Source organism: Prionailurus bengalensis, chromosome D4, assembly GCF_016509475.1.
Source record: "Prionailurus bengalensis isolate Pbe53 chromosome D4, Fcat_Pben_1.1_paternal_pri, whole genome shotgun sequence".
Classification (NCBI taxonomy): domain Eukaryota; kingdom Metazoa; phylum Chordata; class Mammalia; order Carnivora; family Felidae; genus Prionailurus; species Prionailurus bengalensis.
Window position 1 is genome coordinate 82,323,039 of NC_057359.1, and position 14,785 is coordinate 82,337,823.

The 14,785-nt window shown below is 35.9% G+C and overlaps 1 protein-coding gene across 3 annotated transcripts in view; it reads left to right on the forward strand.

Moving 5' to 3' along the window:
* Positions 1–14,785, forward strand: part of RABGAP1 (RAB GTPase activating protein 1) — a 171,246-nt gene that overhangs the window by 24,254 nt on the left and 132,207 nt on the right. For all 3 annotated transcript variants that reach the window (XR_006295052.1, XM_043566378.1, XM_043566379.1), the window contains one exon: positions 13,766–14,000. Coding sequence is in view for 2 of the 3 variants with exons in the window: in XM_043566378.1 (XP_043422313.1) it covers positions 13,766–14,000 (235 nt within the window). In the remaining variant the exon portion in view is untranslated. The remainder of the gene's footprint in view (positions 1–13,765; positions 14,001–14,785) is intronic.

Genomic DNA, 14,785 nt, shown 5'->3' on the forward strand with positions numbered 1-14,785 from the left:
ACAATTTATGATAACATGAAAAAGAATGAAATAGTATGAAGTTAAACAAAAGTGCAAATCTTAGGCTTTGAAATCTGTAAAACATTGTTCAAAGAAAATAAAGAAGATCTAAATAAATGGAAGTCCATTCGTTGTTCATGTATCAGAAGACTTATTGTGAAGATGGCATTACTCCTCAAATTGATCTACACATTCAGTGCAGTCTTTATCATAATCCTAGGTAACATCTGTGTAGAGGTTTATGTGACAGTTGTAAAATTCATTTTGGATTTCAGGGGACCCTGAATAGGCCAAAATAATCTTGAAAATGAAGAACAAAGTTGGAAGACTCAGACTTTGCAATATAATAAAAACTTATTATAAAGCAGTGGTAATCAAGATAGTGTAGTATTGACATAAGGCTAGGCATACAGATCACTGGAATACGTTTGAGAAATAGAACATTCAGAAATAGAACCATATTTCTGTGATCAGCTGATTTAGACAAGGTTACCAATACCATTCAATTGAGAGGGTTTTTTTTTTTTTTCTTCAACAAGTTGTGGTGGGACAGCTGGATAGCCATGTTCAAAAGAGTGAAGTTGCAGCCTTACCTCACACCATATACAAAAAATAGCTTAAATGGATTACAGACTTCAGTGTAAGAGCTAGAAGTGTAAGACTCTTGGAAGAAACATGGGGTAAATTTACATGACTTCAGATTTGACAGTGGATTCTTAGATTTCACACCAAAGGAGCAAAGGAAAAAAGACAACCCACAGGATGTATTTAAGGCATATAAAAAGCTAAACAATCTAAATGTTTACCAACTACATAAATAAAATGTGATGTATAATGGAATATTATTTGGTCATAAAAAGGAATAAAGTACTGATACATGCTGCAATATAGATGAACCTTGAAGACATGTTAAATGACAGTTAAGTCAAAAAGTCCACGGATTATATGGTTCCATCAATATGAAATATCTAGAAGAGTTAAATCTTCAGAGGCAGAGGGTCAATTAGTTGTTGCTTATTTAGGGCTGGAGTTATTGAGGGAAAGGGGAGTTGATACCTGTGGTGGTGTTTGGGTTTTTTGTGTGTTTTTTTTTGAGGTGATGAAAATATTTTAATTTTTTTTAATGTTTTATTTATTTTTGAGAGAGTGAGAGCAGGGGAGGGGCAGAGAGAGAGGGAGACACAGAATCCAAAGCAGGCTCCAGGCTCTGAGCTGTCAGCATAGAGCCTGATGCAGGGCTCGAACCCATGAACCGTGAGATCAAGATCTGAGGTGAAGTCAAATGCTTACCGAGCCACCCAAGCACCCCATGATAAAAATATATTAAATTAACTTTGGTGTTGGTTGCTCCTCTCTGTGAATATACTGGAAACCATAGAATGTATGCTTTAAGTAAGTGAGTTGTATACAAATTATATCTGGCCTACTCTTTGGAGAATTGGCAGTAAAGAGGCAAGACTGGTTGGTAGTAAGAAGAGTAGATAGAAGGCTGTTTTAGTCAGGGCGTCTGGGTGGCTCAGTTTGTTAAGCCTCCGACTCGATTTCGGCTCAGGTTATGATCTCATGGCTCTGATTCAGGGTATATTTCAAGGTAGAACTGATAGGGTGGGCAAATTAGATGTGGGATTTGAGGCAAAGAGGGAAATAAATGATGGTTCCTAGATTTTGGTCTGAGCTGTAAGGTATATGGTAGTGCCATTTACTAAAATGGAAAGAGATAGGACCAGGATCAGGTTAAAGGGATCAGAAGTTCAGGATGTTGATGAGATTGATCCTCCAGAGTGACTGTGACTAGCATCAACAGTATATAGATGGTATTTACAGCTGTGGGACTAGGTGAGATCACCCAGAGTGAGCATTAGAAACTGAAGAGTTAGTGAAGAGCTGATTCTTGGAGTGCTTCAACATTGAGAGATGGAGATAAAGAGAAGCCAGCAGAGAAGAGTGAGAGGATATAACTAGTGAGATATAAAGAAAACTAGGAGATTTGGAGTGCCTTGGGAGAGAAATGAAGAAAGTGTTTCAAGAGAGTGGGAATAACCAGGTATGTTAGATTCTGCTGAGAGGTTGCTTTAGATGGTGACTGAAGAATGATAGGATAGAGGCCTGGATGATCCTTAAGAAGGGTGTTTTTTTGCTTGTTTTTTTTTTTTTGTTGTTGTTGTTTTGTTTTGTTTTGTTTTGTTTTCATGAGAGATGAGATCATTAGCATTACTGTGGGTTGGGTTGTAAGTGGTAGCTGAGGAGGAAGTGGTGATAGTGTAGACAACTGTTTTAAGGAGTTTTGCTAAAAAAACAAAACAAAACAGAAAAATGGAGTGGTAACTGAAGAGTAACAGGGATTCCAGTGAGAGATTTCCTGATATGTGTGTACTGATAAGAGTTATTCAGTAAAGAAGGGGACATTACTAGTACCAGAGAATTGCTGAGTCTTTGGTTAGGTTGGGAAGAGAGATTTCCTGTGTGTAAGTGGAGGGGTTAACCTAGGAGCAATTTCTGTAATATGAAGGAAGACAGCATAAATGAGTACACATGCAAATAGATGAGTCTTCTCTCTTTTTGGAGAAGACTTAAAATTGTCTTGTTAATTTTTGAAATACTGTTTGACTTACTCTTCCTGTTTCTAATTTGATGAATCATTTATGGTAAATGGGAAAGACCCTCAGGGCTCCTGCAGAGAACTTTTTTTGTGCTCTCTCATATCTTGTTTACTGAAAAGAAATGTTCTGTTTTTTTAGACCAGGAAATTGTGCAATATGTTCTACAAATTAAAAATGTTTCCTGTATGTATTTCCATGTATTTTCAGTACATCTGGACAGTATATTGGTTTACTGTATGTAGAAATGGTAAGTGGAGAAGTAATAGAATTATTGTTGAATCTTTGATATTTTCATCAAAGTCAAGTATAATAGGATTACTGCAAACGTGTTGCTCAGTGATGCTGATGACTTTTTAAAACTGTTGTCTCAGCCACTACTAGATTGTAAAATTGCATTGGATTTAGAAAATACATTTTTCCCCCAAATTTTTATTTAAATTCTAGGTAGTTAACATATAGTATAATTTTTTTTTCAGGAGTAGAATTTAGTGATTCATCACCTTCATATAACACTCCAGAAAAATACATTTAAAAGTCTGTCATTGATCCACCCCAAAAGTCCTAATTGAGTGTTTTGTTGAATTATTCAGTTGATAACTAGTAATCCACCAAATGCTGTTTTTAGGCACCGAAGTTGAGAACTCCCCATTTTTGGAACTATGATGACCTAGAAAACCTAAAAATGTCCTAGTACGAAATATTTAGGAGAGCTGGATGAAATATAACAAATACCTTTCATAGCTATATTCACAAGAAAGTAATCTCAAAAGAATAATAGCAAAGAGGGACACTGAAAGCCAGAACTATACGTATATGCTGACACTGGGTCCGTACTGGGGGAATTTGCTGCTTTACGATCAGTGGGCTTGGGTTTTGACTAAATTGGAGAAGAGATAAAGCTTTGGGTTTTACAGAGAGGGGTGTTGGAACTGAGATTTCCTTATATAACACCTTCAGGCTAACTGAAAGGATAGATTTGGAAAAAATAACTTGTTTATAGTCATAGGAAGAAAATAAGGAAGCTTATATATTTTAGGTTGGGCACAGGTTTAGAGAGGAGTCTTGTTGATAACTTGTTCCAGTGGGCTTGCCTTCAGGTATTTGGGATTTGAATTTATACTACCTGCATGTTCCTGGGTTGGTAATACTCTTAGGGCTCCTGACAGAATCAATTGCAGAACTATTCTGGAGGGACATGCTTGCCACCCAGGCTGCATGGTATTTCTACAGATAACTTTGATACAGAATATCAAACATTCCAAAATTTACAAAGACCCAGAGTAGGCAAACCCCAGCAGGATCAAATCTCACCAACACTTGCGCATTTGAATTATTAGCTGTAACTTTAAGATATATATGATTTAAATGATTGAAAATTTAAAGAAAAATTTGAAAATATTAGGATATAACAAAATTATTTAAAAATCTAATAAAAGACCAAGCAAACTTCATGAAAATCAGAGCAAGAAAAGTTAAAGGTACAACTGATGTGTTAAATAGTAGATTAGACATGGTTGAAGAGAAAATCAAGTACCTGCAAAATCAACCTGAGGAAATTACTCAGAAAATAGAATAGAGTGGGAGAAAAGGAAATAACTTGAGATAATAGCTGAATATTTTCCACAAGTGATAAAAGATACAAATCAGCTTCAAGAAACAGAGTGAGTCCCAATCAGGATGACAGTGGGGGCGCCTGGGTGGCTCAGTCTGTGAAGCAACCCTCCAACTCTTGATCTCAGCTCAGGTCATGATCTAGTGTTTTGTGGGTTCGAGCTCCACAGCAGGCTTTGCACTGACAGCACAGAGCCTGCTTGGAATTCTGTCCCTCTCTTTGGTCCTCCACTTTCTCTCAAAGTGAAAAAATAAACTTAAAAAAAAAAAGGATGACAGTGAAACTGCAGAATATCACAGACAAAGAGAAGCTCTTTAAATGGTGAATGAGAATAGAGATCAATTGGACATGGTTCCTGCTTATATATATATAAGCAGATGCTAAAGCTTAGGGTAGATGACAGTTCAGATTCTTGCTGCAGTGGATTGTAGTAGTCTTTGCTTTGTAACAAACTACCTCAGATCTCAGAACTGAGTGGCTTAAAACAGTTTATTAATTTCTAATGATTTTATGCATTGAGTGGGTTGTTTTGCTGGTCTTGTTTTGGTTCATATAACTTCATTCAATTGATACATTGGCTGAAGACTGAGCTTAATTGGGATGGCTGAGTCTTTTCCTGTAGTCTTTCATCTCAGACTTCGTCATGGCAGCATGGTGGTCCTAGGACAGATGTGGAAGCTATAAGGTATCTTTTAAGGTTAAGGCTTAGAAATTACGTGGTGTCACTTCTGCCACATTGTATTGATCACAGCAAGTCACAGGGCCAATCCAGGAAATAGACTATATCTCTTGATGGAGGAGCTGTAGAGATACTGTGGCTATATTTTTAATTTTCAACATTAATGCAGTTGGATAAATGCTACGGTAGAGATTAACAAAGGGTGCTATAGAACAAAGGATGGAAACTTGTCTCAGCTTGGGGGAGGAGTCTGGGAAAGCTTCTTGGAGAAGGTAATGCTTTAGTTAAGCCCTTTAAAGAAGAGCTTTATATGATGATGTAGTTATAAAAAACAGGTATTTATCTTCATAAAATGTTTTGACAATTCACATCAAAATCGGAAAACTTTCATAAATTCAGAACATGTATTTTCTCTACCTGACTCCTCTTGTGTAGGAATATTATACCCTTAGCTCTTAATCAAAGATACTCTATAAATCTTGGTTGGGAGTACATTGATGAGCCAATACTTCTTTGGTGAAAAGTTCAGTTAGAGAATTTTTTAATCTTTTTCTTCTTGAAAAATCCATCGAACATTATTTTAGTTGGAAAGAAGTTGCCAACCTGTATTGAAATAGCTGATAAAGAAGTCACTCCTTCTCACTTAGCATTGCCTAAACTAATTTTCTGACTTTGTATCTGATATTACTTGCTTTAGTACCAGGTGATCTTGTCCTCTAATGTAGGTCTTTTATTCAGCAAACAGAGTAACTGAACCATGAACACACAGTTTAATTAAGGGGATCAGGATGATGGTGGGGAGACACATAAGGAACTATGTCATTATAAAATTCATCAAGTACCAGAATATAGATAAAAGCAGATTTATATGAGAACATAATTATTGCCTATTAAAGCAAAGAAAGGTTTCATAGAGTAGGTAACAATTTAGCAAAACCTTAAAGAATGATTAAGAATTACTCAAAGTGAGTCTGTGAAATGTAGAAAAATCAACAGGCTTGAAAAAGGCCTAGGGTTATGATCACTGCATACAGTAGAATTGAACGTGCTTGCTTTCCTTTTTTCTCCCAAATGGACTTTTTGTTATTTGTTTTCTCTAATTATAAAAATAATGTCTGCTTTATACATAAAATTCGACAGTATGAGACATAAGTAAAACTCAGTCATAATCCTATTATTTAGCAACACAATCGTAAATATTTTGGGTCTTTCTTCACTTAACTTTTCAGGATGAATTTACAAAGTGCTGTTCCTTCTCTTTCCCTTTTTAAGTTAATGTTAGTAATTCCTAATGATAATTTTAGGTTGTTTCTCTGGTCCTTCTTTCACGCAGTAAGATAAAAAGATGGATAGCCAGAACAGCTGCAATTTATAAATGACACAAGGAAATTCAGTGATTTATCAAAGATCGCAGAATGAGTATGTGAGTGGGTTTGAAGTCAGTAACAATACTTTCCAGTATCCAAATGGGACTTCTGGTTCTTTTGTGCCTTGCTTTCTGGTAAAACTGAGATTTATGTACTTGTTTCAAGATGCCTTAGCTTTTACACTGAAGAGGAGTAAAATTACTCAGTGTGAACCATTTTCACTTCTATTTTCATTGCAGTCTGACACAAGTAGTGGGAACTGTAGATCATCAGGAATTTGTCTTTAATTTTCTCAACATCTGTGGATATCTCAAGTGCACACTGTCATTTCATAAGCATGCATTTCCTAAGACAAAATCTCTACTGGAAAAAGATCCCAAACTGCCCAACGTAGCTTTGGATAACTGTCAAATCAAGTGGTGCCTAGTTGGTATTGTTGCAGAGAACGGAAATGGGCTATAAAGTTAGAAGTAGAACATTAACACCAGGAAATGACTCTGGCTTTTGCCTTTGAAACGTTTTGTCCTTTGCTTCTATAAATGCAGTTTTGCTCTTAAGGAAATAGACCTGTAGCCAATTCTACCCTATAAATTATTACTTTTATTTGATACATTTAGAAAGGACAGGTGTTACTTCAGTAATGGGTCTTACACATAAATAGTAGGTGTGTTCTTAGTTCTCTCTGGATAATGGAAAGTGGAAGAACTGCTTTTTTTTTTCTTGTTGTTGTTGTTACTTGGTTTTTCAAACCTCTTCTCCAGAAGGTGGGTCAGAATTTATTTAGAAATAGCTGAAAGTGGGTGTTGCCTGCTGGCTCATTTGGTGGAGCATGTGACTCTTGATCTCAGGGTTGTGAGTTCAAGCCCCACGTTGGGTGTAGAAATTACTTAAAAATAAAATATTTAAGAGGCGCCTGGGTGGCTCAGTTGGTTAAGTGTCTGATTCTTGATTTTGGCCCAGGTCATGATCTCATGGTTCCTGAGATTGAGCCCCACATTGGGCTCTATGCTGACAGCGCAGAATCTGCTTGGGACTCTCTGTCTCTCTTTCTCTGCCCCTTCCTGCTCATGCTGTCTCTGAAAATAAATAAACTTTAAAAAAATAAAATCTTTAAAAATAAAAGCTGAAAGTGATACTAATTGTATGCTTACTAATTGACAGGTACTGTGATGTAGAAATGAGATAATCCCTGTAAAAATCATATATAATGCCTTAATTATAAATAATAAATGCCCAGTAAACATATTATTATTGTATCATTGAATCCTCATGACATGACAGTCCTATGAGATAGATATTAACACTTTCATTTTAGAGATGAGACCGTTGTGGCTCCCAGAGGGTAATTTGCCCACAGCCAACAGTTAGTATCAGAGCCATGTCCCAAATTCAGCTCTTACTGTGGAGCCCAGGATGTAAGTACAGGCTGCTGTTCACATGGTCTGTATGTGAATGGTGACCCCTGGAGTTGTGCCATAAGCCAGCTCTTGTGCCCACTGTTTTTACTACCACCCTGCTTTATAAGCAGAATTATGAATAAATCACTTGCCATGCAGTCTCTGTCCTTACAAACATTTATGTCTGCGTTTACAGTAGCTGCTAAATTGGCTACTTTATATTTATTGGGTTTTTTTCCCCTCAATTCAGGACTGTTTCTTATTCTCCCCTCCTCCTCTAAATCTAGTTTACACAGAGATGAACATAAATCTGAATATGACCATTGATTTATCCGTACATACCTGCTTTGCTTTTTTTATTTTTATATTTCTGTTAAGTTAGAAGTCTTTGTTGGGCTTCAAAATAAAATTGTTTTGTAGTATGCTAATTGGTCTTGCCCAGTATTCTTAGTAAATGTTAAACCTTTAATGATTCTCAGAATAATAGAAAATGATGCTTTGTTTTTGTTGTATTTAAGTAAACAAAGCTAAAATAAAGCATTCAGATTTCATTTTTTATAACTCAAAATCTGTAGAGTATCCAGTATCAAAATTGGTAAAATAATACTACTTTGGCTTCTATTCTTTGCATTTATAAAACTCAATTCAGTAAACCTATATTGCAGGTACACTGGCAATGAATCTATCCAAAGCTTTGGGAATAATATAAAGATATCTTAAGAAGCAATCCCTGCCATCTAATCCAGACTGGTTCAAGGTCTGGTTCTATAAAACATGTATGCTCATATGGTAGCACTCCCTAAGGAGGGACTAATTAAACCCCATATAGTGGGGTTAAGATTTCCCAGAGGAGGTAACAGAATTTAAGCTTGGTCTTAACAGAAAGGAGAAGGAGAAGAGAACTTTCTAGGAAAGGGAACAGTCTATAGAGTCTTGATGCTTGAAAGCTTATGATATGTCTTAGGGAAGTTGAGTAATTTGGCGTGTCTGGTAAGAGATGAAAGCATAAATTGGGCAGAGTTGTGAAAAATTCATAGAATATAGTTACAAATTTGGGCTTTATCTTATGGAAATGGAGGAAACATGAAAGGGTTTGATCAGAACTAAGGTTTGCAATTGTAACTTGAATGGCCATATGACAGATCAGACGGGAGAGAGAAAGAAGGCAGGGAAACTCTTACCTTTCCAGTAGACTTCTGTAAAATGAAAGAAGCTGTCCTGTGGTATTACCTACATAGAGGGTGGGAAAAATGCACAAGTGAGCAAGGATCAGTAAGCTTTGTGAGTATTGTGGGAATGAGAGGAGTGACGGGTGATTGTGCTCTTCATAGGCTCACTAAGTGGATAGTATTACAATTCACTGATTTAAAAAAAAACAACAACAACAAAGCAAGGGTGGCGCCTTGCTGGCTCAGTCTGTAGAGCATGTGACTCTTGATGTTGGGGTCGTGAGTTTGAGCCCCACAATGGCGTAGAGCTTACTTTAAAAAATAAAAAGAATACAGAAAGAGGAACGGACAGTGAGTTAAGTTTGACACACTAAGTCTGGAATATCTACCTGAAGAACTCTCTCCAGTAGGGAGCTAAGGAAGGGGTTGTAGGTATATATTAGGGATTGTTTGTATATCATTGGCCATAGATGAGGTGGCCACAGGAGAGCCTGTAAAATAAGGTTATTGCCAAAAACAGAACCCTGGATGAATATCTTTTGGGATGCAATAGAAAAAAGTAAATAGTTTTGTTCTTTTTTGTAGAAACCACTTGTTTTTTTCTAATTTTTAAAAAACAGACTTTATTTTTTAGCGCAGTTTTAGGTTCACAGCAAAACGGAAAGTACAGAGATTACTTCTATAATCCCTGCTCCCACAAATGCATAGCCTTCCCCACTATCAATATCCCTTTTCTATTTTAAGTTTATTGAGTTAAAGTTTACACACAGTAATATGCAGCCCTTTTAGGTGTATAGTTCTATAAGCTGTAGTGAATATAAACTCTTACATGACAACCACCACAATTAAGATACAAAATATTTTTACCATTCCAGAAAGCTCCTTTGTACTTTTTTTTTAGTGAATCCTCTCATCTCCTTCCTAGCCCCTGACAACCAATGATCTGATTTCCATCGCTATAGTTTTCCGGAATTCCATATAAATGGAACCTTACGGTATGATGGAGTTTTTTGTGTCTGGCATCTTTTACTTGGAATAATCCATGTTATTGTGTGTATTAATAATTCATTCCATTTTACTGCTGAGTAGTATGCCATTATATAGCTATATGGCAGTTTATGCACTAAGCAGTTGATAAACATTTCTATTCAGTTTTTGGTGATTATCAATACTGCTATAAACATGCACAAAGAGGCACAGGTGTTAATTTTTCTTGGGTAAATGCCTAGGACTGAGTCATATGGTAGGTGTATATTTACCAATGAAATTTACAAAAGACAGCTAAAGTGTACCATTTTGTATTCCCACCAGCAGTGTATGGGAGGTTTTCAGTTGTCACGCATCTTTGCGAATTCTTGGTATTCTCAGTATTGTCTTGTTTTTAATTTTAGCCAATCTTATTAGGTGTATGGAGGCATCCTATTGTGGTTTCAGTTTCTCTACTGGCTAATGAATTGAGTTTCTTTCACGTGCTTGTTTGCCACCCTCATACTTTTTTTGGTGAAAATGCCCATTTTTTAAATTGGGTTGCTTGTTTCCTTAATGAGTTATGAGATATTCTGGGTAGATGTATTCTGGGTATAAATCCTTCATCAGAAACATGATTTGCAAGTATATTCTCCAAGTCTGTGGCTTGTGTTTTCATTCTCTTAGTAGTGTCTTTTGAGCAGAAGTTTCTAGTTTTGATAAAGCGTGTTTTATCATTTTTTTTATGCTACTTTTTGTATTGTAAGAAATCTTTGTGTCTCAGGATTTTCATAGATTTTCTCCTTTGTTTTTCTTCTGTAGGTTATATAGTTTCAGGATTTGCATTTAGATTGTGACCCATTTTGCATTAATTTTTGTATATGATGTGAAGTATTAGCTAAGATTCATGTCTTTACATAGGTATGGATGTCAGGCTAATTGTTCTAACACCATTTATTACCTTTCTCCATTGAATTACCCTGCCAACTTTGTTGAAACCAATTGGTCATATATATGTCAGTCTATTTCTGGATTCTGTTTTGTTCCACTGATCTGTATGTCTGCCCTTTACTAATATTGCAGTGTGTTGATTACTTTACCTGAAGCTACATCTGTTTTAGAGATGATTGTGTTATCTGTTAAGAATGCTCTTGGCAGCAAGGAACAGAAAAACCCTGCTTATAGTGGGTTTATTTTGTGTTAATAACAAGAAGTCTAGCAATAAGCGGTTGTTGGTTTATTTAAGCTATTCATCAATACCAGAGGTCAACAAACTATAGTCTGCTGGCCTAATCTGGCCTGCCACCTGTTTTGTAAATAACCTGTGGAGGGTCTTCAAAATGCATATGCCCAGCCAGGCTCTACTAGGGTGGGAGGTGAGGGGAGGGAGGGAGGAGCAAATATTTGAATTTTAAAATGCCTCCTGGTAATATTAGTAATTATACTACAGAGTCATGGTTAAGAACCATTAACCTAAGGTTGATTCTTAAGACTGTGGTCCCCAGACTAGCAGTATCACTATCTCCTGGAAATTTTTTAAAAATACACATTATCAGGTCCACTCAGAATTACTGAATTGGAATTCATTTGGGGCCCAACACTTTGCGTCATAAAAATTCTCCACGTGATTCTGATGCATGTCAGAGTTTGAGAGCCTTGAAAGTCATTGTGAATTATTTCCCAGATAAGCCCAGGGAAGACTGTCTGTAGAAAGAAAACAACAGCGTACCTGGCTGGCTCAGTCAGTGGAGCGTACTGCTCTTGATATCAGGGTCATTAGATCAAGCCTCATGTTGGGCATAGAGATTACTTAATAAAAAAAAAATTCTTTTAATAAAAAACCAAAAAGCTTAATTGGTTTAAGTATGTGTATTGTAATGTCACAGACAGTAATTCTGAAATTAAATTGAAGGTTCACAAATGATCTAACAAAATTGTTGAGTACTATTTTGGACCTAATTATCCAAAGCATATGTTGCATTGCTATTTTTAAGCAGCTTTTAAAAATCACATGTTTGCATGTGAACATTTCTTTTTCCTAGTCCTTAAGGAAGAGCTAAGGAAATGGAACACAGTTCTTATGTTTATAGATTTTATAAATGAGAGAAGAATGCAAGATGAACATGTATAAACACAAAATACAAACATATAAACATGTTTTCTCTCAGGGTTAGGTATATTTTTGTTATTGGCAAATAATATGAAAATGTAGGCAGTCTATCCAGCAGAAAACTTGAGTTTAATTACCCTGTATACCAAAGAACAAAATAGTACTTCATAATATGTAAAATGTCTTCTCTTTGATTTAGTTTGCTCTTTTAGTGATGGCTTCCCCAGTTATAATTACTAATTACCTAAACATGGAATTGAGTATCTTTTCTCCATCTGTGTTTAGGAAGCTGTAACTACTACTTATGTATGTTCTTTCTCTCCCCTTGGAAAACAGACTATCAAATAGACCATCTTTTATTTACTGCAGGTGATATAGTAATTCTTCTCCAGTTCTGAAAGAATAAGAGGCTAATTGGAACTAAGCTGTGGTTTGTTTTTCAGATGGTTTAAAAACTTGTGAAAGTAGAACTTCTGAAAAAAGAAATTTGATTGCACTTGGATGTGTAAGATCAGGCAGAACAAAGAATTAAAATTACTTGACCTGCTTTTTAGTTCCGTTAGCAGTGACTGTAAACATAAAATGAAATTCACGGAAATAAACATTGTAACCGAAGCCAAGAGGCTGAACACTTGTCTGGCCTTTATTTCTAAGGCAAGAGTAGCTGACATGTTAAATTTCCTTGGGAAATGTCAGCAAAAAAAAATTTAAAACTGTTTGTTTCTCAATTATAATTTATAGCCAAAGGAACTTGAAGCTTATAGGGTTATAAAACTATGTTTGAACAGGGTTCTTTGGTAGTCCAGAGGTGTCTGTTATTATTGACATTTTCTTCCTAACTTCTGTGTTGATTTTACTGAGAAGACCTCATTTTCTGTAACAATCTCCTAGCCCCACCCATTTTAACTTTTTGTCAGGTTTAGTCTTCAGAAACCCTCCTAAATCAGCCCCCTTTTTTGATTTTGACTTTTCCTAAATTAATTCCTTTGTTAAAATTTTTTTAGTGTTTCTTGAATAAGCATTTAGTGACATTGCTGGGTTTTGTCACTTGTGGTTTTCCTTAGCATTGGAAAGCATTACTTCCTTGTTGAGCAACTAATAATAAACCATCATGACTCTAGACAAATAAATACTTGACATTACTGAAATGGAGTGCCTCTGTTACTCAGGGCCATTTTATATGTTCAAGCTTTATTCAGGTGTCTCAGAACTTTAAGAAACTGTTAATATCAGAGAAGTCTTCCTTAGACTTATTTATAGTAGGAATGGTAAAATACATGTGAAAATTTATTACCTACTAAGTCTGTTTCTATGATAACTTTGCAAGCGAACACATTTTCCCTTTTTCTTAAGGATAAGCGAAGCCCCTAAAGATAATCCCATTAGCAGTGTTATTTCTCAGCAGAGAAATAAAATTATGAATATTTTCATTGCTAGTTGAGGACACTGTAGAAAACTTACGTTTTATCACCATAATTTTATTTAATTTTTTTTTTTTTAATTTACATCCAAGTTAGTTAGCATATAGTGCAATAATGATTTCAGAAGTAGAATCCAGTGACTCACCCAACAAGTGTCTTCCTTAATGCCCCTTTATCCATTTCTAATAACATTGACAGACTATCACATACATTTCCGGGCATTACTCTCAAATTCACTATACACTTTTTCATGAAAAACTGTATGTATTAAGGGAGCAGCTGCAGCTCTTACTGCAGATCTTGATTTATTCTGTTTTTAAAAAACATTCAGAAGATATCTTTGTATCAAAAGAAATGCTGACGATCTCTAGAATGTGGACCCATTTGAATTGGTACTGGCCTGTCTTTCTCACTTTGCTGATTGCATGTATTTGTGACCCTTAGATTATAGGGAATGGAAGTGAACAGCAGCTGCAAAAAGAGCTAGCAGATGTTCTGATGGATCCTCCAATGGACGACCAGCCAGGGGACAAAGAACTTGTGGAAAGGTCACAACTGGATGGTGAAGGAGATGGACCTCTTTCTAACCAACTCTCAGCTTCATCCACCATTAACCCTGTGCCATTAGTAGGCCTCCAAAAACCAGAGATGAGCTTGCCAGTGAGACCTGGACAAGGAGGTTAGGATTGCTGCATTGCTTGCTTTACTGAAGGTTAATGTTTTTATTATGTGAGTGTCCACCCTTATACTAGGTTTGATTCAGAGCAGGCAAAAAACATTATCTGTGTTTTCTAGAATCTTCAGATTTTAGATTTAAGGGGTTGTGTGAGGGGTAGGTATATGTACCATTCTGATTTCCCTTTAAATGTGTATCATTTATATCAAAGAGATAACAGTAGTTAAATGACATTGAGGTAGTCTTATTTCAGAATGTTTCAAGATTTTTCCAAGAAAGAAAGAATTTGAGTACAGTGTTGGAGATGTGGAAGAATAATGCTTGGGAAGAGATACTTGTTCCAGGCCTGAAAAGCTCTTTGGGAGTAGTTGCCAGGTTGAAAAGGGGAGGCAAAAGGCACCACAGAGGAGGAATAGGGCAGTTATAAAGGCTCACTGGGAAAGTAGAGTGTTAAAACTGTAGAGCTTTATTGGGAAAGGGAAAGCAGGGGCATTGAGAAAACATAATAAAGTGGCTAAGATGATGAATGAGAGAAATAAAGCAGTGCAGATCAGAAAGAAGACAGAGATAGGATTTTTCAGAGTGATAAAATATTAAATGTTATTTTTTTACTTAAATACAAATTATAAAGTCAAAAAAATTAGAAGAGGCAGAAATACAAATCAGATCTAACCTCAGATCACATTTTAAATTTGGGATTAACAGTAAAGCAATTCCTAAAAATTTTGGTGTCAGTGACAGAGTTTTAATATGAAATTTCTGACTTCAATGGGCATTTATTGTGGGGG